The 27855-nt window shown below is 33.0% G+C and overlaps 5 protein-coding genes across 7 annotated transcripts; 3 read left to right on the plus strand and 2 right to left on the minus strand.

Annotated features, from left to right (window-relative positions):
* The first annotated feature begins 22 nt into the window (after positions 1-22).
* LOC116775046 (zinc finger MYND domain-containing protein 10) lies at positions 23-3240 on the plus strand. The gene is made up of 10 exons (XM_032667840.2): positions 23-185; positions 283-391; positions 463-576; positions 667-806; positions 955-1077; positions 1355-1509; positions 1594-1745; positions 2123-2284; positions 2567-2805; positions 3103-3240. Exons 1-10 carry the CDS (start codon positions 82-84, stop codon positions 3170-3172), a joined length of 1368 nt encoding a protein of 455 aa, XP_032523731.2. The 5' UTR covers positions 23-81; the 3' UTR covers positions 3173-3240.
* Positions 3235-5756, minus strand: LOC116775049 (small ribosomal subunit protein eS12). The gene is made up of 5 exons (XM_032667842.2): positions 5595-5756; positions 5126-5260; positions 4104-4206; positions 3565-3666; positions 3235-3329 (listed from the first exon to the last, which is right to left on the minus strand). Exons 1-5 carry the CDS (start codon positions 5609-5611, stop codon positions 3267-3269), a joined length of 420 nt encoding a protein of 139 aa, XP_032523733.1. The 5' UTR covers positions 5612-5756; the 3' UTR covers positions 3235-3266.
* A 242-nt stretch (positions 5757-5998) lies between these two features.
* Positions 5999-13895, plus strand: LOC116775045 (dual specificity protein phosphatase CDC14B-like). Of its 2 annotated transcripts, none has more exons than XM_032667836.2 (16): positions 5999-6516; positions 6848-7020; positions 7205-7349; positions 7543-7672; positions 7745-7870; positions 7934-7986; positions 8071-8261; positions 9411-9492; positions 9560-9671; positions 9991-10074; positions 10276-10435; positions 10532-10699; positions 12070-12209; positions 12579-12637; positions 12711-12797; positions 13715-13895. In XM_032667836.2, the coding sequence occupies exons 1-16, from the start codon at positions 6131-6133 to the stop codon at positions 13815-13817; spliced, it is 2199 nt and encodes a 732-aa protein (XP_032523727.2). In that variant the 5' UTR covers positions 5999-6130; the 3' UTR covers positions 13818-13895. The 2 variants fall into 2 exon arrangements, with proteins under 2 accessions (XP_032523727.2, XP_032523729.2); XM_032667838.2 differs by having other exon boundaries at positions 9560-9653.
* LOC116775047 (protein NDUFAF4 homolog) lies at positions 10840-11863 on the plus strand. Its single transcript, XM_032667841.2, has one exon. It carries the CDS (start codon positions 10962-10964, stop codon positions 11607-11609), a length of 648 nt encoding a protein of 215 aa, XP_032523732.2. The 5' UTR covers positions 10840-10961; the 3' UTR covers positions 11610-11863.
* LOC116775419 (N6-adenosine-methyltransferase catalytic subunit) lies at positions 13870-27735 on the minus strand. 2 transcript variants are annotated; one of them, XM_061524673.1, is made up of 13 exons: positions 27360-27735; positions 26946-27096; positions 26523-26647; positions 26147-26238; positions 25723-25849; positions 24496-24655; positions 23741-23829; positions 22971-23066; positions 22688-22832; positions 22229-22376; positions 15481-15592; positions 14658-14724; positions 13870-14102 (listed from the first exon to the last, which is right to left on the minus strand). In XM_061524673.1, exons 1-13 carry the CDS (start codon positions 27559-27561, stop codon positions 13976-13978), a joined length of 1641 nt encoding a protein of 546 aa, XP_061380657.1. In that variant the 5' UTR covers positions 27562-27735; the 3' UTR covers positions 13870-13975. The 2 variants fall into 2 exon arrangements, with proteins under 2 accessions (XP_061380657.1, XP_061380656.1); XM_061524672.1 differs by having other exon boundaries at positions 26946-27132.
* Positions 27736-27855: the final 120 nt, after the last annotated feature.

Below are 27855 nucleotides of genomic sequence, written 5' to 3' on the forward strand. Positions count from 1 at the left end.
ACTATTAAATCAAATATTGAATTCTAATAGTTGACACTATAAGTTTTAAAATATTTGAAATTTAGTCTATAATTATTAGATATGGCTGAAAAGGAGGTACCATTAAGTGCTTTAGATGCAGGGGAATTAGAGTTGTTTATACAGAGTATGACATCGTGGCCGATAGAAGCTATCGGCAACCAAGCGTAAGATGCTGGGAATAAGACATTCCAATTATTATTAATTATTAAAAAGTAACAAGAATCCTAAATGGATATAAGACATATAAATTTTTGAATTTAGGTGGACTGATTGGCATATACGACTTCAAAAATTAAATCAACAAGCAGTCTTAGAAGCGTCTACTATGCAAGAAGAACTAACAAAAGAGACTCTTATATCTTATGGCAAGGTTGTTTCAAAATCATAGACTTATCGTAAAAGAAATAAGAAAAGCGTTAAAAAATTTAAATTACTTTTCAGCTACCGAATTTAGTTTATGAAGTTATATGTATTCAAGTATGGCGTCTCAAAATATACCCACAGATTATGAAACTTGAACCGGCGCCTGCAAACACTTTTGGTATATATATGGTTGTACGTATACAAAAGATTATAAAAATATTAACAAAATATTTTTATATATTATTTATTATGTAATGAATATTATACAGAGATATGTTTTAGTTATATCACGAAGCAGCTGCAGTGGGACTTCTCGAAACTGTATTATTTCACGAAGATGGCGCTCAATGTATCAGCGAAGTAGTGATAGATCTTCTTAATTATGCCGTTGACCAATTAACAGCTCTGGTTGCTCTTATCAAGTAAATTCAATATTTATTATTTTTGATTCTCGTTATTGTAGTGATGTAAATAAAAGTTTTATTGTTGGCCAAATAGTTAAACCTTTGTACTATAGTTTACTTTTAAGAATTTAATTTCCAATGTCACATTGCTTGTTTTTCGTTACAGTAAAGGATATCTAAAGCCTGTTACTGCCAAAGAGTTGGATTGTGAAACGACTCCAGAAGAATTGGAACGACAAAAGAATGATCTCCAGTTCGATATAAGCATGAGATGTATTTCTATTGTGCGGTAAGTTAAAGTTCTACGCACAGTTAAAATAAAAAAGTATAAACAAAATTATCTAGACCAGTTCAGAAATTTACTAAGTAGATTTCTACCAGAAAATTTTATAGAACAACCGTTGATCTGAATGAAAATATTATTATATACACTTAAAATATAAAAAAAACCTGAGGATATGTATACGTAATTACTTTTTTCGATATATATTTTTAAAACTTTGTAGTTGTCTAATGATATTTATTTAGTAAGGTATAAATAAAAAAGTAAGGTATTCTTTTAATAGTTACATAGCCGAGCATATGGAAGTGGCGGGAGTGGGCGCTTCGATTTCAACAAATTTATATAAAACTTTCGATGTGCCTTCTATTTTGTGCCATCTTCTACAGTTGGAGCCATGGAAGAAAGTCAATGACAATGGAGATCTGCAGATATTTAATTGTGAGTTAAAAAAATACGTTTGTTTAAACCACGCCTACTATGACCGGTATTGCCATATTAACTAACTTCTTTTTTAATTTTCAGTCGGTCGTTGGTCGAAACCATCAGCCGACGATCTTTCTCAACTTCATCGCAGTGAGGCGCAGTTGTGGTTGTGTCTAAGACAACTTTTACTGGAACCGCGTCTATCCCATTACTATACTATTGACGAGTGCCGACGTTCAGCTTTTTGCGCGGTATATTAATTTTGAAAATGTGTCCACTGTATTAATTTTTATGTTAACTGTTTTTTTTGCATATTAAATTGAAAGGTGCTTACTGAAAAAGAGGAAAAATTTCGCCAGTAGTATCTCATGCCTAAAATTTTATAAAAAAAAAAATTAATTCGTTAGTATCCAATTAAACACGTTCTTATTTTGCCGATTTGCGAACCTATTTTTCAGGACCTTCAATGTCTCGACAAAAGGTTATTTATTTACTTAAAGTGTATTTATTTCATCCATATGGAATTTTCAACACAGTGGGCTTTTTCCAAAAAGAGCTTACAAGAAACAATAGAAATTTATAATGTATTTTTTCTTCCTTTCTTTATTGGACCTGGTTATTTTCAAAGCTGCAAGCGAAACTAAGTGACGCCGTATTAGACCAAGTTCCACCTTTGGGAGACCTGAAGATGTTCCTTTGTCGTCTTGCAGTAGGAGATTATTCTAGTCTTCATACCCGGACTAACGGCGTCAAAAATCCAGGTTGTACGCTGATTGAGGTCGTGCCGCAGGTTTGTGCTATGGAAGTTTCAGAATACGAACCCAGTGGCAGATTAATAAATTTAAATGAAACTAGTATTATTCGGATTTACTACGCGGATTTTATTATTTAAAAACTACACCTCGTCTGCCCGTGATCACGGTTGCTGCAAAGTAACCGAAACGTCGGGATTATGTAGTTTTTAAATAATAAAATCCGCGTAGTAAATCCGAATAATACTAGTTTCATTTAAATGAATACTCGCGAAAATCTTAGATCTCATTAGATTAATAAATTGTAATTTAATTCAAAGATCAAAGAAAAATATCTCAAAGAAGTACACAAGAAGACTAAAACGTTAGCCAAGGCGCAATTGGATCATTTTAATATGGACGGGTCTGATGCGTCAAGGAATATGGCCAAGAAACTACTGGAGTCGTATACTAGTGATGCGGCGCTAGCGTTGGACAGTGGAGGGGCGAAGTGCGCCAAATGTGGCGACAAGGCTAGCAAGAAGTGTTCGAGATGCAAGACGGAGTGGTATTGTGGCAGGTTGGCAGTTTTGTAATACATTTAAAGATTTATATAGCAGAAAAAAATATATATGTTATGACCGCAACGAACTAACAATATTCAATTTCGATTATATACATATATCTATTTCTCCACAAGTCATTAGTTCCTTGCTGTAAATTCAAATTTGTAACTATAGTTTAAAATCATATAAATACCATGCAGTACTTCTTCAAATATTTTTTAGAGTGTCAATATTATTATAAATTAAAAAATAATAATTATAATTAGATCTTTAGCAGTCTAGATATTTGTATAGCAAACTTCATTTAACAGGGAATGCCAAGTGAAGCAGTGGCCGAAACATAAGGACATTTGCGACCAATTCGCTAAACTCTGCGTTTAACAACTCTTCAAGTGCTTGTCATTTTAAACCTGTTCCACCATATACATAAATAAAACAAGTGATAGTTTTTTTGGACTTTTATTATACCTAAGGATTAGCTTGAAGATTTCAGGTAGTCCTTGAGAACATCCAACGCTGGCGTCTCCTCGCCAAAGTCCTGGAAGAATTATCTTTGGTCAGCGGAAGAGTAAAATTGCATAAAGATTACTAGTCTGGGAAAAAATATTTTATTTGATAATCAATGTATTAGTGATAGGAAAGTTGTATGCGTAAAGACACTACACCATAGGGTCACTACACTCAATATGGCGCATTTTCGACACTACCAGCCATTAGACAAGCAGTGTTCGTGCGTAGCGCATAATTTTAATATAATTATATAATAAACTCACTGTTATAACAACGCAAGAGCAACCGACGATTTTCCTTGCTTTGCCGTCCTTGTCAATTTTGCATAAACCGGCCCACTCACCGAGTTTCTTGTTGTTGTCGACCTGAGATAAATTTGTTTGATCAAAAAGCTCATATAATATGTAACGAGGTACGATATTCATGTTATCAATGTCTGGATGCTAGGAAAGTTGATTCATCATGTCGTGAATCACCATAGGGGCAGACAATTTAATCTATGCTTCTTTGGCCACCTCTGACATCGAGACAGAGTGGCTCGTGCGAAGCAAATTTAACCAACAGATAATTAACTCGCTATATACAGGTTAATTTTTAACTGAATATACATTTTAAATATATGATTTGTAGAATTTTCTATACATTTCAAAAATTTATGTTACCTTTTTACTATGACATGGGCTGATTCCTATAATATCAGAGCTCAAGGAACAGATTCAAATCAGAATTACGATAGCTAGAATGTTATAAATGTCTTATCCTTAATTATATTCTGTGGCTTTATAATTAACACTATGATTACCTTAACAAGGGGTATCTGATGTTCATTACAGAGGGCCTGTACCAATTTCTTGTAAGCAGCCTCATCACAATTCTCAGCCAGGACACAGAGAACAGCTTGTCTCCTATAGTAATTAAAAGAATGACACAAAATTCTAGAAAAAATCATGTTAAAATTATACTCAGGTTGTGGACTAAGAGAATTTCTTACATAAAATATAATATCTATGGACGTAATAGCTCAGTGGGTTAAGCAATAGGGCCAGTAAATTCTGTAAGTAATAGGTTCGAGTCCTGCTTGTGTTGATGAAAATATCTTTGTATATTTTCAATTTCTTATTATTCTAGTCTGAAATATATTTAAATTTTCTTTTTTATTAAACATAATTTTCTAGTAATATTCAGATTCATGTTATTTTTGATAACATATATTATCAACCGACTTTAAAAAAGGAGGAAGTTGATGAATCTTTTCATCATGTGTATTTTTATATATTTACAATTTTGTAGCACACTTGGGAGGCCACAATATTGAAGTTACAGTACTGTGGTACTATGTGTATGCGTTGATGTGGGCTGTATGATGGATCCAACAAAATATATTAGGTCAGATATTTCCACTCGGCACATGACTAGAACAGCCACATACAGAGTGAATATTGTTTTTATTACTACAGCCTGTTGAATAATTATAAGGACAGATAATAAAATCATATATATACTTGTATGATGTTTGATAACAATTTATACGGCATTATTTTTAACTATGTTTAATATAACCTTAAATGATTTGTATCTGATAATGTAAGATACACAACTAATTACTAAATAAAATGGATAAATAATAACTATATCAATAATAGTTTATAGATCACATGTCCTGTACATATTTGTGGTTTAAATTCCTTTACCAACTAAATCTAAACAAATATAATGGTCGCCTATGTTGATTCTGATCAAATCTGAGATAAATACACTCACTACCTAGTATATAAACTGTTTAATTAACAAATGATAGTATACATATATATTTAGTCAACTCACTTGTCTAAAGCCTTAGCGGCCTCGTGTAGACCATGGACCAGACCCCCGTGGATGAGAGCTGTCTTGAGCACTTCCTGTAGGGCTGTGTTTACATCCATAGCACCTCCGCTCAGGACGGGGTTGTTTGGAACCTCACTGTCATAAAGAACATAGTAGGGTGAATAAAAAAAACACGATTCGTCTTTAAAAGTAGCATTCGTAGTAGTAGGCTAGGAATATTAGATTTTTTTGTAGTAACTGAGATTATAACATACAAGAATCATAGACTGAAAATGCTTACTAATGATATCTATAATATAATAGTGATATGAAGTTTAGGTTATGTTGACAATCAGTAAAATGTGTTAGAAATTTAAATGGTACAGAAGGGTTTAGAGGAATTATTGTTTGATAAAATTCGTACGCACGAATGAAACGGTGTTAAGAATGCAAAAATAACACCATGTACAGAGAAACATAAAGCACTTACACATCAACATCGGCCATGGTTTCTGTCGTTTCTTAAACCTGAAATATAAATTACGTTGAATTAAGATAGTCGTGAACATATTCACACCAACTTTATATACGCAAAAACTTTTATGATCACTTTAATTGAAGCAGATTTAACAGAAAACCACCAAAAAGTTTTGACACTTTACCTTGCGTACCGGAAAAAGACTAGGGTTGCCATGTTTACTGAAGAGGTTGATTTGACAGATGTCTATTTTCTAATGTTGCCAATGCTATTTAAGTATTCTGGTTATGAATATTATTTGTGACTTAACGACAAAATATCATTTCTAACATTATCGTGTATATAAATACTGGCTATTAAAATGACCAAATGACATCAACATTTTTATAAAAATAAAACGTTATGTCCTTCAAAGTCATTTTGTATTCAACTTTATTTTTGTAAGGTACGTTTAAAAAAGTTTGTGCCATGAAATCATAGTTATAATAGATGTTTACGTAAATATAATACATCAAAATGAAAGTTTAGCATAATTTATAAGTTGGTACATGAATACAATGGCACGTAATTCAGATATTTTATATATGACTGAATATATAAAAAATGTTCTTTATTTCGCAACTGTGAGACCAGGAAAGTCACTTAAAAACACAGAAGAAACACATTACTTCTGTATAGATAATGAATTAATATATGAAAACTATTATTCCGACTTTGGCCCTTTAAATTTAGGATGTGTTTACAAGTATTGCAAAATTCTGAATGAAAAGTTAAAACAGTACTTAAACAAACAGTGTATTGTACATTATACTTCTATGGATCCAAAGAAAAAGGCGAACGCGGCATTCCTTATGGGAAGTTACGGTGTTTTGTATTTGAGTTTACCGCCGAAAGATGCATTGGAACCGCTCCTGGTTCACGGACAATGTTACAGGTAATGAGTACTTTTTGTTATTTAATATACATAAATCCTAATTGCGGTTAATTAATACCCTGTCTTAAAAAGGAAGGAGTTAAATATTTTTGTATGCAAAGTGTTACAATGGTTGCATATTTAAAGAGTATCTTTTTTTAAATTAAATATTACATCCCCGGGATGGTTTACGTATATTCTAGCAAGACTTTTTGTAATTTTTTTGAAATAATTTCTGGTACTGGCCAAAACAAGATAATAGTGTTAAAATACAAGATAATTCCCCCCGCTTGTTCACCTTAATTCACTATTAGTCATGGAATAATGCGTATTTCTTATCCATTTACACAAGGCCATTTCAAGACGCTACACAGGGTGACTCAAATTATACAATAACTATAATGGATTGCTTGCAAAGCTTATCTCGAGCAAGAGATTTGGGTTTTTTTGATTTTCAAGATTTCAACTATCAAGAATATGAGAGATTGGATAAAATACAGGGAGACCTTAATTGGATTGTACCCGGTTATTAAAAAAAAATTGTTATATATGAACTAAAAACAAATTCCGTGATAGAGGCTTTTCCTTAATCAAAACTAGAAACTCATTAAAGTGTTACAATCAATATATTTTAATTATAACACGAACACGAGTGAATAGAATAAAGATAAAATGTGTTAGGGCGTTATTAATGTGAATATTTTTTTAGATAAATTTTTAGCTTTCATTGGTCCAGTTGATTACAACCACGTGTCATCCTTATACCATCCTCCTGAGATATACGTGGATTACTTTAAAGAAAATAATGTCCAAATAGTTATGAGGCTAAATAAAAAGCTTTATGACAGTAACGTGTTAGTATAATTATATCCAAGGTTTTCTTTGTTGCTGTAGAGCAATCGAAACGTCGGGATGGACTAAAAAAAATAAAAAAGAGGCGTAGTGTACGAAAAAATTAGTTTTGTATTAATGTGCCACCCCGTCTCTATTTAGATCGACAGCATCAAGTTGCTAAGTAAGTAATAAAATAGAAAAAAAAACTTTCAGCTTTATTAACAGCGGTATAATGCATTACAACTTATTCTTCCCGGACGGATCATGTCCACCTCGACATATATTATTGAAATTCTTGCAAATAAGTGAGGAATGTGACGGAGCTATAGCAGTCCACTGCAAGGTTATGGATGATCTTAAATCCTGTTGTTTCAACATTGGTTTCCTACTTGTATTTAACGTAGTTATTGTTTAGGCAGGTTTAGGTCGCACTGGTTCACTAATTGGCTGTTATTTGATAAAGCATTATCGTATGACAGCACACGAGGCTATAGCCTGGATGAGAATCTGTCGACCTGGCTCTGTCATAGGTCATCAGCAGGTAAAAATAAACAAATGATTACTATTTCTCATATTAAAGTTGCTTGTAATCGAATTATTCCAGAGTTGGCTGGAAGAGCTTGAACCGTGGCTTATAAAACAAGGAAATCTTTATAGGTAAACAGGTGAAGATATGCTATTTAAAACTATGTATTATCTGTGGGAACTTATTTGTTTTTTATATTGTTAACATTGATGTAGGAGACGTATGTATCAAGATATGAACAGGCTTCCTGTACACGATTATGGAATCTATTCGATGACTGAGAAGATTAATAGACAACGACCTGTCGTTTTGAGTAAATCCCCCTCGCCACCGCCTCCCTTTCAGAGACAAAATAGAAACGATGTTTCGACTTCCTCTCGACCGCAGGCGTCAAAAATAAGAGAAGGTACGTAGAATACAGATTATTAATAATATCAAAGCTGTCCAAAGTCCAAAGCATTGTCCTTTTTTTATTTTTTTTACGTTATTGTCATATTTTATCTATGACTTTTTATTATGTAATATTTGGTATGTGTGATCCTTATGCCAATACCATTGGGAGAGTTGAAATAAATTTATATTATTTTCATAACATGCTTGTTCCTGATACTTTTAAATATTAACGGAACTGAAAAAAAGGTTCAGTCATGTTTATGGGGGTAGTACCTAATAGTATATTTGTGGTTTCGTCAGTATTGATGCATATAAATAGTATCGTAGATAAGTAAAAACACTGCTACTGTCTTCAGCGGTTAAGAAATATGCTTGTGTGATTATCATTAAATAAATCTGATTGTTCTTCAAAGTTCGATCAATTATAGTTTTTCTTTATATCGAAAACCAAAAAATATTTTGCCTTAGTTATATTTGTTTTAGCTGTGTGTGTATAGTAATTTGTAATTCTATTTTAAAATGTTTTATTATGTACAGTGATATTCTCAAAAATAAAAATAAGTATAGTTCTCTCCTCTTAATTCAGGAGTATAAGTTTTCTGGATATTTTAAATTAATTTTTCATTATTTTTGTCATTCAGACAGTGTACTTTTAATTATCTATTTAAAGTAACACTGTTTGAATTTGTATCTTGATTTATGTTTTATTTTACCAACGTACTGCCAACATTATTATAAAAAGCAGTGTTATTTTAAAAAAAAATAATGCCCCGGTCCAAACGACTGTTTTTTTTTTCGTTTAGAAAAAGAAAATGACGAAGACGAATTGTTTATTACTGCTTGCGATTTAACAAATAAACCCATAGTAAATAAGATTCCAAAAAAGAGTTCTGTAATTAAAAGAACATTCTCTGAAGAAATAGACTCAAGTGACAGTGAATTAGAAAATGTTCCCATGTGGAAGAGATATCTATGTTGCCAGCCTTGCAAAAAGTGTTTATATGATAAATTATGGATGTTGGCAGTGCGTTGTACGAAACATGCACCCAGCCAATGCAATAACTCATACAGATGTTGCGTTTTCTTTGACATGGTTTGTATATTAAATTATATATATACTAAATATAAAAAGAAATTAATATATTTCTCTTATTATAAACAGCTCCTGGTAAAACGGTCGAAAGTGAGACGTCGCATTTGAATGAGCAGTTAAACATTGTCAAAAACGTTCCACTTTCAAAAAGGTAATCTTTAAACTGTATTCAATCATTCGATTTGTCTTGTATAAAAGAAAAAATTCAAACCTTATAGGGTATCGAGAGAAATGAGTGAATCGAGATCTCGTCGCAGCGGTGGCGCCGGTGAACCTCGAACGATGAGATCGTCCAGAAATAAGACACCTAGTGTAAAAGTTTCAACAAATGTAATAATTAATAATGTGTTAATCTAAGGAATTAATGCATTCTAATATACCAATATGTACTTTCAATTCGGAATCCCAAATTATAATAAAAACGTCAATAACCAGTATGGAAAATTTTACTAGCTTAGCAATAATCAAAGAAAGACTATAAGGGTAATATACCTAGTTTTCCAGTTAGAGTTTTTTGTTTTCCTTTTATTATATTATTATTTCATGCTATATTCGTTAATAAGAAAAAGCCATACTGTCAAGTTTTCATTCTTAGCAAAATTAATTGTTTTTCTTGCATTTTTAATAATTTAGTTTGTATGTTATTTAGGATAATTCAGTTAAGAATATGGGCTGGTGTTGCCCATATCGTCCGAGCAGTCCCGTCCCGATAGAAACGCTAAGTGACGCTAGGGTGAGATTTCAAATTGTCATACTTACGTTACTCTTATATATTTATATTAATTAGCTATTTGTTTAGAGAATTATTGTCTACTTACTCCGATGTTTCTATATTCTTGTAAATTCTTAATAAAATCAACTCGTATTATTAATGAACATATAAAAATAAAAGACACGTTTATCTATCAAGCTTTATAAAAATATATGTTTTTAGAAACTCTTGATGCGAAGTACTCTATATAACAACGAAATAAGAGAGAAAAAATTAGACGCAGCCATAACCGTTAAACCACAAATTTCAAACAAACCTTCTATAATTCAAAGGCCAGTTCCCGGCACTGTCACTAAAATTGCACCTACAAATTTGAGCCAAAGTTAGTATAAGCGTTTATTAGTATCGATGCAAAATATATAAATTTGGAATAATATTAAAAAAATCTAAAACAAATAAATTATGGAATAACATTTAGTTACTAGGGGTTCAATACAACCAAGTAATCGCCGTCGTCTGGGTCGTAGTCCTAGTCCACCACAGATGAGAATAGAACATAGTCGCGCTACAAATACACCACCGACTGAGTGCTTTTCGACTCGTGATTCTAAGGTTGCTTTAACAGAAGCGTTATCGAGACTCAAATGTAAGTTTGTGTATATTTCGTTTCTACGTGTCGTTTCCAAGCTCATTATTTTAAAGTAGTTTTTATCAGTCTTAATTTTAATGCGATTTGACAAAGAGATTTTATAACGAATGCATCCATAATATTTTTAAAATAAGAATGTCAATAATATGAAAATGTCAAATGATAACCTCTCAGGCTAGAAAAATATGTTGAAATAATCATCAAAACAATGATATTGTAGTGAATATTAAATATAATAATACTACTAACGCCACTCGAGATGGGTGCTTTAGTAGCAAAGGCTCTAAGGCCTGTTAAAGCTTTCAATATAGAGAACCGAGCTCATAAGATAATTTCGAAAGAAAAACCGAAAGCGGCACCCACATACCCTTCAACGTTCGAAGAATTAAAGAGAGTTAAAGAAGCTGACCCCGAAATTGACAAAAAACTGGATACAAAGGATCCGGGGCTTGATGATAGGCTAAGGAATGTTTATGTAACTTCGCACGGCCGTCCTGAAGACGATATTACTAGGGAAAAGAGAAAACAAAGTGAGGATCGTCCACTACCTAGCTTTCGTGGTCAAGTTCCTGACTTTGACTTTGGTCTGAAAGAACCAGAGAAGATTCCGTATGGAAGGACTACGTTACGGCAAGCTATAGATTATATATCATCACATCAGATAAACCCTACAGAGGTGACAGCCGCTAAAATAGCTTTCGAATACAATTTAAAAGAAGAAGATGTAGTAAATATATTAAAGTATTTCAAAACTTTTGAAGTTTATTTGCCAGCGACTAGAACAACGCCAGCCATGTTTGCTGGTCCCACACAATTAAGACAGAAACTTTATAAGAACAAGGTGCCGGAGATTGAAAATAAGAAAGATGTTGAAGAAAATAAAAAAGCAAAAGTGGAAAATGTCTGATAGTTTTGTAAACGGTGATGTTTTAAATGCATCACACCACAAACTCAGATGTAATTACTTCCCGAGCATAAAACACAGCTTTAGCCGATAGCTAACAAGATGTTACTAAACGTCTATAGAAAATGTTATTTCTTAATATTATGACTATTAAAAATTATATATTATCCTCATAGTAAACTTCCACTAAACTGTTGCTTAGAGATAATATTTTAATGTGATTTAGTTGTAGCTATTAAAGAGTTTTGTTTTATAAACTTTTTTATTTACTATTCATCATTTACACATAATATAATTATATATTTCATGAATAGTATACATTTTGCTGTAACGTTATACATAGATGGATGAAAGTAAAGGCTCAGTCTGTTAATTTTTGCTAACTATACTATTGTTTTCTTTTTATAGTACATAAATTAGTGTTATAAATCGAAGTTTATTCAGACAGACATTGTTTAAATAGTATCAGCACCTCAAGACAGATCGGTAGGCGCATCTTCATTAGGAGCCCGAAGAGATGCTCCGGCAGGTCGGAGGGCCCCCTCTGTACACTCAGACGAGAGGCCGTTTGCAACTCAAGGGGATTTGCTTAACAGCATCAAAGTTTGTTTATAACATATTTGTTAGAAGTAATTAATTTTGGTTTGTCTTAGTAGTTGAGATATAAGATTAAGATAGTGCTGAATCTTTATGATTTATACTTATAATGATTCCATAGACAAGTATTCAACCAAAATTAATGTGATAGAGAGGTAGGTTACGTTGTAAAGTATCTCTAGCTCCGTTGTATATATGTAGAAGCAAATAAAGTTTATTTTATAAGATTAATATAAATATCAGCTTTGTAGGTATAAAAACTATTTTGTAAGCTTAACACTAGTTTCTAAGATAACACAAACAGTCTATTGTCTAGACTAGTAGGAAGCGTGGTTTAATATACCATGTTTCATGTTATCGCACATAAATTTTCAGTTCCAACGAAGACTGCGGGAATGTTTTGTCGTTGGAAAAAATCTTAACGAAAGGAACAGGTAAATGTTAATAGAACAAAAAAAAATTCGTCTTCGATTAACAAATATATTTCATATAATATGTTGTATACAGCATCACTACCAAAGAAAAGCCTCTCGTGTTTAAAGTGAATTCAAGAACGATTGCAGGAACAAAAGCTACCGTTGGACAAGATATTAGGTACGAGTATTAGAATTTTATTGATTTCGTTAGTGTCTACATTATTTTGAACTTTTTATCTAAAAAGTAATAATAGTATAAATGACTTAATAGCGTAAATTATGTTCTTATTCTTATTCGTTTTTAGTTAGTGGAGATGTCCATTACGAACTGTTCGCTTGTCAGTGACAGTTCCTGGTATAAACGAACCAGAAGTAGGCCGTTTTATTAGAAAGTTGATATATAAGAATTCAATTTAAAATCATTTAAATATAGATCTTGTTATTAAACAATTAATAAACCTTATCAATTTGTTTTCGTCAGATTAAATTGGCATTTTTTTCTCTTCAAAGTAATGATTTCATGGCTTCTTGTTTACACACTATTTACACCCGCCATATGTAATTTTAAACGTCCTCTAAAATGCTTAAGAGATGATAATTTTATTTCTTAATCAAAATAACATTTCTCATTTTTCATAGGTTTCATTCGTTCATAAAATTCATTCTTCTATCAAACTTGTGTCGTCACAAAATATATGTAAAATATTATAAGAATTGCTTCATATTAAAAGTAAAAGGAAATTATAAAAATTCCACTTTTGCTAATTAAAAGTCTAAATTATATTGTAACATTGAGATCTAAGATTTTCGTGAGTCATTTAAATAAAACTAATACCTTTTAAGATTTACTAAACGAATTTTTATTATTTTAAACTACATCCGAAAAGGTAGAGTAGTTTTATGTAGTAACATTGTCTTTTATTTTGTTATGGCACACTTAAAGCGATTCCATTGTACGCAGCATCTTAATATGTCTAATCTCTAACTTCATACTATTACTATTAAAAGGGTCTGTATTTGAATATTATATATCGTATCTTGCCATATTTATTTTTGTCACTGTTTTCCGTTGTTTAATTAAAATTAATATTGCAGTGGTTCAAAAGACAAACCTGTGACGTCTGTGTCGAGAGCACTTCACAACCAGCGGCCGTGTTCCCCCAAGGGCAGAAGGTCACCGCATGCGCCATTTTATTGAGACATAATGTTATGTGAATTGTTAAAATTTAATGTGGATAGGAAAAATAAAATTTGGTACAAAATAATTTTATTTTTGAAAAAAAAAAATCACTTTTATTTACATTTAATATTCTTAGTCTATGGTATATACATAATTTAAGCTAGATCTCGTCAGTATTAAGCTAGGCCGGGGTCCGGGGGAGGGGGCGCCATACAATTACCATCAGGGTAGCGTTTCTTGAAAGCCGCTATGAGATCAGGGTCGACGAGACGCACGCCATCCACTTGGTTGCCTAGTGTTATCCTGCAGGAACATTAAACAGGTTATAAATGAAAGTCATTTCAATTGAGTTCTTTCGATTGATTTTATTATTTGTGACTATTAATACGACTGAAATATGAGTAATGGACTTAAAATGTCATTGTAATCTGTATACAGTAACGGAATTGTATATCAAGATAGTAATCTTGATTTGACAGAACGGATTTTCTTGTATGAACACCATTAAATTTTTTAATGTAATTTTACATTACAAATTAAATGTTGGTAATTTTTTTTTTTATGTTACTGACATTTAATATGTAATGTTTATGTGGGTGGGAACTTAAAGGTTTCGTGTTGACAAAATCCGTCAATAAGAGGTATGTCCACTTTCTCTTGAGTTAAAAATTAATTATAGAGAGATTTTTAGCAAAAAATTTTCGCAATGTAAAGGTATATTTTATATGACTCTGGATAATTCAAGGGGGTTACGAAGAATTTGCTATATCGAGGAATTTGTTACATTAAGGTTGCATTGTATATATATATATATATATATATATATATATATATATATATATATATTTAGTTACTGACCAGTTTGGTTGCACGTTATGCGGACGGCCAAAAAGTTCTATCTTTCTCGTCCCAGGACTGAGTCTCTCTAGAACAAAAAAAAATAAATTAAGAATTGTATAAGTAACAGCACTTGTTCCGTTGAACATTACTATCTATATAAGTAATTAAAAAGTCTATTTTTAATAAATTTTGTTTTTCGTGATCATGTATATCGGCATGACTTCGGACAATGAAGCATCAATTCTTGAACCTGGCCCATACTCTACGAGACCTGCAACGGGTACGAGAACATAACGAAAGCTAAGCAAGAGAGAACACATCACCAGGCAGGTGCAGAGCACGCACCGCCTGCCAGAATGGCCGTATCGGCGCAAGCAGCTTCAACGACGGATGCAACATGAAAATAACTGGCACCAATTATTATAACACCTTATTGGTCGTCGTTACTATTGTTAAAAGTAAAACGAAATCAAAGAATAGAACTATGTTTGAATTCTGGTTTAAATATGACGTCTGGACGCACGAGAGGGGACTGCAGAGTTCAGCGAGTGCGGAGCATAAAGAACCTTCGAGAAATACAAGAACATTTAGAAGAATTGAAATTTCATTCTAAAATATCTGGAACTTTCTGAAACAAGTGACATTAGAGACGTCAGCGAGGCTGGCGTCCTGTCTTTAAAATAATGAATTTATAATAAAATCCGATATGTATATTATATAGGCTAAATATGTAGATATTTCGGTCTTAAATTCTTAGTTATTCAAATATAAAAATTGAAAAAAAAATGTGTGTTAAAAATTTTCAAGAAAATTATAAATATCTGTATAAAAATGATCAAACCAATTATGCCATATATCTCGTCTGGTTTGTGGCTTGTGGCGCGGACCTCGGCTACGATGACGTCACAGTCTAGACCACGATTCAAATTCTCGGGGTTGCCTTTCATGCCCACCTGGAACATTATATAGTTAATTAGAGTTATAAGAATTTTCATTAAATAAATCATTATCAGATATGTATTAGTGTTTCTTCTGTTACAAAACAGTTCAAAAGATTTTTGATAGTTTATTTTTATAGGAAATATGTGAGGTCATGAGATCTAAGACTTTCGCGAGTATTCGTTTAAATGGAACTAATGTTATTCGGATTACTTGCTACGCGTATTTTATTATTTAAAAAAACTACATACACCCGACGTCTCGGTTACTTTGCAGCGACCGTGATCACGGGCAGACGAGATGACATGACATCCGAAAAATATTAGTTTCATTTAGAGTTATAAAATTATATATATTACTAGCTATGCCCGCGACTTCGTCCGCGTGAAATAGTTATTTTCGGCATCATATTTATTTTTGCAAAAAACCTACTCGGTTTTATAAATAATTTTCTGTTATTATTTTAGACAATTTAGTTTATTTATTTATTTTAAGTTTTTAAATAACATAATTATTTAAAGTACTTCTGTGTAAATAATATTTTTAGTTTTATTTTCTTGTGGCAGAAGAACATATTGGTTTTCTCCGCAACCTGATCTTGACAACGCGACATATAGTTGGCCGTGTGAAAAGCAGTCTTGGCGTAAATCAATTCCTACGTGTTTAAATGTTTGCCCCTGTGATTTATTAATTGTAACGGCGAAAGATAGCTTTACGGGAAATTGAATTCTTTTAAAATTAAAAGGTAAATCATTTGGTATCATTGGGATGCGAGGTATAAGCACTGTTTGACCAACTGCTGGACCAGTCAAAACTATAGCAACGATCACGTTATTGCGAAGAAATTTGATTTGAAGTCGGGTCCCGTTACATAAATTTGGTGGTTTAAGATTTCAGAGTAAAATTATTGGGGCACCTATTTTTAACTTGAGGGAATATGGGGGAAGACCACTGGGGTTCAAAGAATTAAGAAACTCCTGTGGGTAATGGACCGCATCTTCCTGATCCATTACATTATCAATAGATGTGTAGGTAACTATGTCTCCTGGAAGTTTACTTAAAATTAAATCATTAATTTCGTCTACGCTACTGTTTCTCGCCGCCAATATTGCCCTTTGACACATCCATTGATGATCTTTATTTTCTATTTCGCTGATGTCGGGGTAAACTTTCGAAATTAAGTCCTCAATGTTACTCACTCTTTCTCCTAAATCACGATCAATTTCAATTCTATTTTCAAAATGAGGTACTTTCCCGTCTCCTATTAAAAGTAACTTTGAAGGAAAAAATATATTACCTCCACCCAAATGTGCTCTCATATTTGTAGTTAATTTTAGGATGTTTACAAACTTCCATAATGGGGAACTTTTAAGGCAAGACTTTACAATGTCTGCTCTAGTTCCTCTTACTATTACTGGTAAAGTTTGTCGAAAGTCCCCAGCAAACATGACAGTAATCCCACCCATGATTTTATCACAGCTTCTAATATCTCTAAGAGTCCTATCTAGAGCCTCTACATGAGCTCTATGGATCATGGTACATTCGTCCCAGATCATTAAACTGACATCTTGTAAAACTTTTCCCAAAGGGCCATTTTTACGTATAGAGCACACGCTATCTTTTTGTAAAGAAACAGTTAGGGGCAGTTTAAAAGTGGAATGAGCTGTGCGTCCACCTGCTAATAAAGTTGCAGCGATACCTGACGACGCTACTGCCAAAGCTAGCATTCCCTGAGACCTTACTTTTGCTAATATAAGATTAGTAATAAAGGTCTTGCCGGTTCCACCGGGAGCATCCAAAAAAAATACTTTTCCTTCACTAAGACGAACACTTTGCATAACACAATAATACGCGGTCACCTGGTCATTAACTAATTTTGGTTCATTTTGAGTAATATAATCATTCAATTCATTTAGATCATATGGTTTTCGCAATGCTACTTCTAACGGATCCAGATGATTAAGTGAATTAATCCTTTTTGATACAGGAAGCCCAAAATCAGTTAGTGATTTATCGCAAATCTCATGAATTTTATCTTCAATCATGATTAGTCCATCATTGTATATATCATCATTATATGCTAATGTCATATCTTGATTCTCATTACGCATTCTGTTTAGTATATCTTCACATAAAGCATTACGAAATTTATTCCATAATGCTAAAGGGTCAGATGGTTGGCAAAATATAAGGATGATGGTAAATAATTCTCTTAATTTTGTGGCTGGCTCGGACATTACAGCATCTGACATTGTATTCTGCCAATGTTCATCTCCCTCCAGTAAACCTAATTCCTTGCAAGCGCCTTGATAAGTTTGGCAAATAACACCATTCACGGTCCTTAGATGTTCAAATGACATTGGACCGCGAACATGTTGCAGTAACATTCTTAAATAAAAACATTCAGTTTGAGTCGGATGAATGTTGTAGACACGGCCTAAAGTTGTGTCTTTTTTTACACCGGGATATCCTTCAACATCTTGCCCACGTTTTCTTCTAGAAAATGAATTTCTTTCCCATACGTAATACTGGGGTACTTCGTGATATAAAAGGGTTTTTGCAAAATCGTCCCTCTTGCAAAGGTCAAAGAACGCTGTAAGTGTCGTTGATGAAGGATTATTAACACGATCTTGAAGGTTTGCATTATTATCAAAATAAACTCTTTGTCCATTTTCCAAATGAACTGCTAAATGAACTACTGCCGGAAAACGTTCATGAATAGGAAATTGGAAAATTCTCCAGATCGCTTCCGAAGAACTTATATAGCGACCATTTAGATATGTTTCTACTTCATTGTTATTACTTTGAAGCGAAAATGTGGCTTGGTCAGAGCCTTTATGAATATACTTACAGATGTACTTAATAGCTTTGACCGATTGACAAAACTCTACGTTAATGTGTGCATTGCAAATTCGTGATAGAACTGGATTATAGGGAACAACCCACCTATTATCCACGCTCATTTCTGTACCCTTGACACGAATTATTGCTGTGTTTCCACCATTATCTGGAGACCTGCGCCTGTAGGTTGGGTAACCATCATCCCCGGTTTGTGTTTCAGAAATAAAATTCCTAGGGTACTTTTTAGAACAAATGTTTTCTTTCATACATGGTGACGCAGGGTTATGAAATCCGCAAGGACCATGTATCATATTTTTTATGACAATATTATGAAGAATTGGATCTTGTCGTTTGTCAGGTATTTCAGCCGATATTATTGCATCTATAGAATCTGGTTGTACTTTGATAGCCAGCCACAATAAAATGTGGGCGTGTGGTAAACCTCTTTTTTGCCATTCTACGCTGTAAACAAAGGCTCTTGAAGGCCCAAAAATATTTTTCTTCGTCAGAAGGAGTATCATATTTTTGAGTTTTAAATGAAATACTCTAGAAACCAAATCATGTCTGTCGTAAGAATGCTGATCGGGTAATAACTCAATTTTTATTTCCGGCCATTCGGAGTTACATGTAAATGTAATGAAGAGATCTGGTTTTCCAAATTTCCTGACAAATGTCATGGCATCTTGACTTTTTTCGTTCATGTATCTGGGGGATCCTGTAAATGACGACGGCAGTATAACATGCTGGCCAACATTAGAAGCGTCTATATTCGCATCATTAACCACGGCATCTCTTAAATGAATGTACTCTTCTGCTCTCAATTTTTTTGATTTCTTTTTATGAAGTCTAGCCTCTCAGAAATCATTTTAGCCGCCATATCAACACAATACTGGTTGAATAATCCCTTGAAATAATGTATGCTGTTAAAGTCATTTATTCTCAACATGAGTCTAAATGCATAGAATTGCATACATGATACAGTTTTAGATCTAGCAGCAGTATTCTGCTGTGGAATATTTATACAGTATCCGTCATTACCAAAGGGAAACAGTAAAGGATACTGAAGTGGGTCATAAGATCTATGAAGTTCAGAAACTCGTTGAAGTCCACCATCTCTCGCCGTCAACACAATATCTCGGGGACCTTTGTCTTCATCTATCAAAAGAACAGCTACTTCATCTACTATTGGCGCATTATATCGACCTCGATGCTCATTAGGAGGTTTCACATCAGCATGAATAATAAGTTTGAAGTCATTCGGTGGTCTATTTTCCAGATTGTATTTGAAACTTTGAATATACGTATTATGATCGTGAAGATATGTTTGGAGAGCGTCGATAAGATCGATTTGCAAGCTTGGATTTAAATTTGAGCGTAAGGATACCTGATCTGCATGTGAAACAAAATATATTTGCAAAAATTCGGGCTGTGCCCCTTCAGCTGGAAGTAAGTTACCGATTAAGTGATAAACTTGCCCTTGGACTTTAAAAGTGGGCATAAAGTTTCCCTCACGAATCTCTTTGGCACCAAATGAAGTCATCTGAAATAGTGTATTATATTGCCTTGAGTGATTTAAGAAATGCTTTGATGATGGATGTGAGCCTGATATCAGTTCTTTTAAAACTGTAGTTGGTTCCGGAATTATTGGTATATTTACTTTGCCACCACTACAACACATTCCAGGAGTTTCAGTCGCCCATTTTTTTGCTTGGCATAAGTTGCATATTTTATTCATTCTGCCAATATCAATATCATTTAGCTCAGTATAGTCAAGTGTACAATCATAAGCAAACGCAGCATTTAATAAATTATGTTGCCTGCGAGTTCTATTTCTTGCTGATCGTGCATTTTGCTGTGCTAATCGATGGGATCTTTCAGTGCTCGATTCCCGATCGCGGTTAGCCAAAGTGCGGGAATTCTGTGAGGCTAAACGTTGAAAACGTTCAGCGTTTGATTCCAGTTGTCGGTTTGCCAAAGTTCGAGAACTCTGTGAGGCTAAACGTTGAGAACGTTCAGCGCTTGATTCCCGTTGTCGGTTTGCCAAAGTTCGAGAACTCTGTGAAGCTAAACGTTGAGAACGTTCAGCGCTTGATTCCCGTTGTCGGTTTGCCAAAGTTCGAGAACTCTGTGAGGCTAAACGTTGAGAACGTTCAGCGCTTGATTCCCGTTGTCGGTTTGCCGAAGTTCGGAAATTTTGTGAGGCTAGACGCTGCGACCGTTCAATAATCGATTCATTAGCACGGTTTTGTTCACTGATTTCTCGTTGAGTAGCCAACCTATGCATATTTTCATCCTCTGTTTCATTGCTGCGCAAAACTCGCAGCCGCTTTGCAGTAGCAGTCTGCCGAGAAAGCTGAGATCTTTTTCTAGGCATTATAATGACGAAAAAAGGACCTAAGATATGAAAAATTAAACAAACCGTAACTCGTAATCAAGAAAAAAATAAACGTATGGTAAATAATTAGGAACCTAATTATTCTTACCTGTATTTGGTACTTACGTAAATCGGATAAAATATATGTCAAAAGAATAACCGTTAAACGATAAATGTATGCTTAAACTAAAACCTAACCTAATAAGAATATTTATGTGGATAACACCTATTTTCAAGTATTATATACAACAAAACAAAAAAGTTATAATATTGTTAAAATATTAGAAACAATACTATCCTTATAACAAAAAATATTTACTATAAAGAAAACTATGACACCTACTTACTACATCAAAATTAAAAAAAATGTTGATAATTGTGAAATTATTAGAAGCAAAATATTATCCTTAAAACAAAATGAAATAGTATTTAAAAAGTATTATTACACGACGATATTATTCCGCAAAAACAAATAACGCTGCATACAACCGTTCAGAAGGGAGCCGACCGCGCGGCATGGTACCTCGTAGAGCTACACCCCCCCCCGCTCCCTCCGCGTCGCTCGCAAGCAACGACGCCTCTCCTATGTTTTGCACTTCATGCGGCGCGCGGGTGAACTTTATATCGGTGTTATTTTAAAATTGTAATATCTTCTAAGATATTCATTGAAATTAAGTGATGTCAAAGACAATTTTGTTCACAGTTAAATAATCTTAATCAACAACACATTTATTTGGATAAAGATTTGTATTATTACGTTGATACAATAATGCATTAATTTCGACCAAATTTTATTACTATAAAAACGGTTCTAGTGTGTTAATCTTAAAAGATAGATATATACTGTCGTGGACATTTTTTTAGATCATTTCAAGAGGAATAATTCTTTCATACATATATTTTTGGTATCTTGAATCGTTTTCGCAACGCATGCAACGAAAGCCCTCAAGAATGAATAATTTACCCCGTTTTTTCCACATTTTCCATTATTTCTTCGCTCCTAATAGTGGCAGCGTGATGTTATATAGCCTAAAGCCTTCGTCGATAAATGGTCTATCCAACACAAAAAAAAAATTCAATTCTAACCAGTAGTTCCTGAGATTAGCGCGTTCAAACAAACAAACAAACAAACAAACAAACTCTTCAGCTTTATAATAATATAAGTATAGATAAGAATTAACTGAAAGTCTGAACATCTTCAGTTCACAATCTAAAACAAAAATATTAAAAACTGTAACTGAAATTATTTGTTAACCGAAGACCCACTATTAGAACCCATTTTAATACAATATCATGGATTAGTGTAGCAAACATAAAAAACATATCTATTGTATGATTAGATTGAACTCGCGATAAGACAAATCTCTGAGTCAGAATATAACTAACAGGAAGACGAGACATTCAGGATGTCTCTTAACCCGAGAGTGAGCCGTACCAAACAGTGTTCCTTCCCATGGTTCAGCCAATGCCCGGTGCGCCCGGTTCGTATGATCCGCTGCAGCTGGTTCGTCTTCACCCAGATGAGTTCATCCACACGCTCGTATCCCCACAGCTTCAGACACTCTCTGCCCAACTCCATGGCTCTGACATGAAATGAATACATTTCTAACGGCTATAGAACACGAAGCTTAGTATTGAGTCACTGTGTACATATATATAATATTTTCCTCCCACATTGAATTTCTGTTTGCACTTGCTTAATTTACTTGACATACGTCAGCGGCTTTATAAAAAAGTTAATAAATATAGATAAGAGAGACTGCCAAAAAACTTCAACAGATTTCCTCAATTGACCAAAATATGCCCACAACATCATTATCGGGACTTAGCTAAATATACAATTTTCAGAAATTCCTCTGAATCGTTTATACTTTTATTCCATAACAATACCCACCTTCCGGTCACCCAGAGGAAGATGAGCCCACTGTCCTGCAGCTGCGGCACCCCGAGACACCTCATCTCATCATCAGACATAGTGCCGTACGGCAGTTCCATGTGGATATCCCACGGTGGATCTGCCATTATCACGGCAAACTTACCTTATGGGAACATTCAAATAACGTTAATGCTATTCTAGTACCAACATTGCTCAACATTGTTAAAAAATATAACTATGTCAAGCTACCCACATATAATTATTATTTTTTCTGTATTATCAGTATCGTGTAATAGCTCACCAAGGAACGTCATGTCTAGATATCTCAGGTCGCACTGTATCCACTGTGGGGGGGTCAGCGTCAGAACTCCGTCAGCCTTGGGCGCTGCGGGTGTTCCTGATGATGGCATTACAATATTATAGAACCTCTTTAATTTTTATATAACTTTTTTTTTCAACTATGTCTTTTTTATAGATGGTGTTTCTTTTTAAATCACAATATACAGCCTCTTTTAATGTTTTATTTTGCATTCTTTTTTTCCAAATGTTACATTTCATAGCAGCGGTTGCAGGACGTGAATATAGTAATTGAATACATTTATGTCTATTTTTAATGAGTATTGTGTTTCGGCTGCACTTTCTTTTCTATGGTTCTTTAACTCGATGATTTAACTTTTTATATTATATTTTCTAAATTTATTTTTGTTTATGAAATACTGATAAGACATAAGGTAGAAGCACAAGGAGAATTTTTTAGTTCCGTCATTTTAAAAGACCTTGATTACAAGACGAAACATACAATTTTATGTCACATAGAATGTATGATAAGATAAAGCAGGTTTTATGTAAATTTTCCTATAATTATGATATTTTTGTAATCAATGAAAAAGTTTAATTTTATTATTTTCAAATTTCGAAAATCTTAGCCCTTAACCTTATCTGCAAAATGGATATCTTTCAATAAACTAACCAACTTTGTTAATCTATTTCCGTGATATTCACCAGATTATTGGTTTAAGCAAAATTAATTATGGATTTATATACATTTAATGTTATAGACATATAAGATACCATTATTCCCCGGTTTCGCCGCTGGTTCGGGGGTCGTCTTGGGGGCTGTTATGTTTGGGTCTGTGTTATCCACCTCGTAGTGAACGTATCTGGAAAGTGAAAACATAATTTAATTTAATGAATTCCAAGCATTTTCAAAAAAAAAATTAATATTTTGTTTATCTAGTTAGCTAGGATCACTTTTACCCTGTAAACTACTGGCTCTTTAGGTTACGGTATAGATAGGGATAGAGTAATGATTTTCAATATAATAAAAGTGTCAGAAATTACACATCATAAAACATGGAAGTGTAATTTAAGTTTTTTTTTAATTTTGACTAGTTAGATCTCGACTGTTATTCCACTTGATAGGTAACAAAGCCTTAGTGACAGCCTAGTTATTGCAGCCCTGGAGACACCAAATCACATTTGTTTAAATATAGAAACAGGCAAACTAAGAGGTGGATGTGTGCCGAGTAATATTTTCAGTACATTTTTTTTTCTATCATTAAGTTTGCTATCAGGACAAAGGCATGTCAAATACAATCATGAATTACACAATATTCTTATTTTTATTCTAAACTTATATTAATATGAAGCGTCAAATAGACCAAATACATCTCTAAATATATTTTTTCAGTGACATACCCTTGGAATTCTATTTAATCAATGTTTTTATTTTTAATCTACATTCATAATCCTCCTTTCTTTATTTTATTATCTATAAAGTTATATATATATATTTAATAAGGTATAAATTATTATGTTATACTAACTTGCAACTGTCCATATGGAAGCAGGTGTTGAGGAAAGAGCAATCACCGAGGGCTTCGTCAGTGTGGTTCTGAATTATCTTCTTGAAGTGGAGTTTCTTGCATGTCGGGGAACCGCAGTCGGATCTGGTGCCATGAGGGCAGAACTCCATCACCTGGGCACCTTTTAGGTGATAGGAAATTATGAAAATAACTCCTGTATCGGTTTAAATGCTAAATTTATTTCGTTTTTAATTACTTTACTGTATTTTTTAATGTTTTTTCGATTTTACCTACCAATTAAGCAGATTATTATTTATTACCTTAAGTCAGTGTTTGTTATTGTTTTACTTTATTTGTACCTCATTTTTTTACCAGTTGTTGCTTTCAACTGTTTCACATTTGCTATTGTTTAAGATCATTATTAGATTATTATTATTTATTTATTTTTTTGTTCGTGAGTGAACATGTAGAGAATGTTATTTTATTACATATCATGTTCATGCGAATGTCGAGTTAGCCTATAAGTGGGGTGTACAATTAATGCATGTAACAAATTAAATTATTTAGTATTAATTAAGACTAAGATCTAAAATTGTATACAACGTTGGCTTCCTATTTAAATAAATAAATAAATTATAGCACACTAGACTACTGTTATATGTAAAAAAATATTCAGAAACCGAGAACTGAATATATAAATAATAATATGAATTAAAGGACTTAAAAAAAGGGAAGTTTTGTATTTGGAAATTGTTGGTGATTTTGTATATCAGTGATTAGTAAATAGATTTTACCATAAACCTTAATTATATATATATATGTATATATGGCACGGGGGGTTGAATAATTTTGTGACGTCACATATTAAAATTTAAAATACTAAATGAAAAGTTTGGATGTGAATTGAAAATTTTAATATTTTACGAACATTCTCGCTATGAGGTGATCTCTCATGCAACTTCATTTAACTCCTAGAGCGGCGTTGTAATGCAAGCGGGACACTCGATGCACGAGAATTTTTAAAGGTGAGGGTAAATAGGTTTAAGGAAGTTCGAGCGAATCTAATGTAAAAAATGATTTTTAAATACATAAATGAATTTAAAAAATGTGTGACGTCACATCGGGGGGGGGGGGGTTAAAAATGTTGCAACCTCGGACAAGCACGGGGGGTGCGGTTCAAAAGTCCTTGAATCCGTGTGACGTACTCTATGGATGGCTCCTAATAGGTAAATAATTTTGAGAACCAACCTCCTTGGCTCTTAAACTTGTCCGCGAGTGATTTCTCCTTAGCCGTTGGTTTACTCAGCAAATCCATAATTTCTTCGCCCACTCTTTTCACAGCTTTTTCTCTACTTGACGGCATTGCTAATAAAGACTATAAAAAAGTATATATAATCTTATCTGCAATTTTAAAAAGTCCCTACAGATAAAAATAAAATTACACAGATAAAAAAATTATACAAAATTCAAAACATCATCCTTAATAACGGTTTACTTTATAAAATATTTTATTCAGTAATTTCTTACTCTATTCGCGTATTAGTTTACTAGAATACAAAAAAATTTAATTAGTATACTATAATACAGTGCATGTGATGAAAAAGATATTTGCTATTTTAAGATACTGACATTTAATCATTTTCGGTCAAAAATAAACACATTATTATATTACCATGATATCAGCATCACTTTTCCCAGTTTTTTTATCATCTGTGGCAGATTTAGCGACTTTCGGATGGGCTCCTTCGTCAGAGGCACTATCACCTACAACATGATTATTTTACAACTAATGTTCAAAGATGAAGTACCTTATACCTGAATGTAAGGGAGGACACAAGTGCTACACAAGTCCTACATACAAATGTATCACTATTAATTACTGATAAAAATACCTTCATCAATTTCTCTCATTATTTTTAACTTAACAAGCCTTATAATTCTACTTGCTTTATACATTTTCAGGCTTATTTTGTTTGTAAATCAAATTAAAACATTACACAAAAAACATTGTAGAGATATAAATTTTTTGGATAACGTTTTTATAATACCTTTCCTTTTGACTGTGGACGATTGTTCTTCCATCAATGCTGCCAACACGGCAGCCAGTCTAACGGATTCAGCATTCACAACCTCAATACTAGCATCCGTTGTGTTCTCTGTCCTCTCTTTAATACTGAAACATTAAAAATATAAATTCAATACAAAATAAATATAAATGATATAAATGACATGTTAAATAAAAAATAACTTAGAAATAATTTTGATGCCAGCAAATATTATATTATAATAAATCTATGATAAATTTCTGACTGTAGTTGTTAGTCATGTTTTGTCCTAGCCATTCATTATTAACTTTTTTAATTCTCCATTATCTTAAAATTAAATATGCATTATAATTATAACAGCTCACATCTGATTTGAGAATTTTTGTTTAGTTTCAATTATGTAAATATGGTCAGGCATTTTCTTACGTTATAAGTTTCTGTGTTGCGAACTTCTGTAGCAGGCTGGCCACAATGCCAGTATCGACATCACCGAGGCCTGGCATTAAGGCGCTGGCCGTGGCCGGGAGTTGGAGCTGCATGTCCGATAAAACTTGGAGAAGACGAACCTCCAGAGATGCTGAGGGTATCAATTTCGATTTGTCTATAGACGGAGCTTAAACGAAATATATTAGATATTAATGTGGAATTATAATACAGATATTGTAGACGTTTTCAATAAAAAATTCTACTCATTATATAACTAAATAGCATTTATTATAAGATATATATTTTTGATTGCTGAATGTTATTTAAGCATTTAATACAGCCAAAAAAGTAAGTTTTACAGATGTATTTTTTTTTTATATTAAGCCTAGAATTACATGTGGAATAAGTTCTTACTGTCACTTTTACTGGGCGCCGGGCTAGACGCGCTGCGTTCTTTACCACTAGACGCAGCCGCCGGTACGCTCTCAGTTTTATCACCACTAGCTAAATTCGTTCCTAAAATGTTTTGTCTCTCCTTCTTCCTTTTCTCTAACTTCTCTCTCAAACTGTTTCTCTTGCTTTTGACAGCCTGAATTTCTTCCCAAGCGTCAGACATCGTGTATAAATAAACTTATATTAACTTATTCTAAATATATTTCTTTATTACTCTGCTTTGTGACAAACCGTTGTTTTTAATTAATTTTAATTTCATAAAAGTTCATTATTAATAGTTTCGCAAGTAAATATTTAGTCTACTTTGGAAAACCGGACTTTTTAACATTTGTTTGAAGTTGCTGTCAAGTGTCAAAATAATAAAACATTTACGAAGCATTGGTTGTATAGTATTAGCAATATTATTTTTTTGAAACGGAAAGTAAAATTAAGCAGAAATAATAATATTTATTTAAAT

The sequence above is a fragment of the Danaus plexippus genome, chromosome 25 (assembly GCF_018135715.1).
Source record: "Danaus plexippus chromosome 25, MEX_DaPlex, whole genome shotgun sequence".
In the NCBI taxonomy this organism is placed as follows: domain Eukaryota; kingdom Metazoa; phylum Arthropoda; class Insecta; order Lepidoptera; family Nymphalidae; genus Danaus; species Danaus plexippus.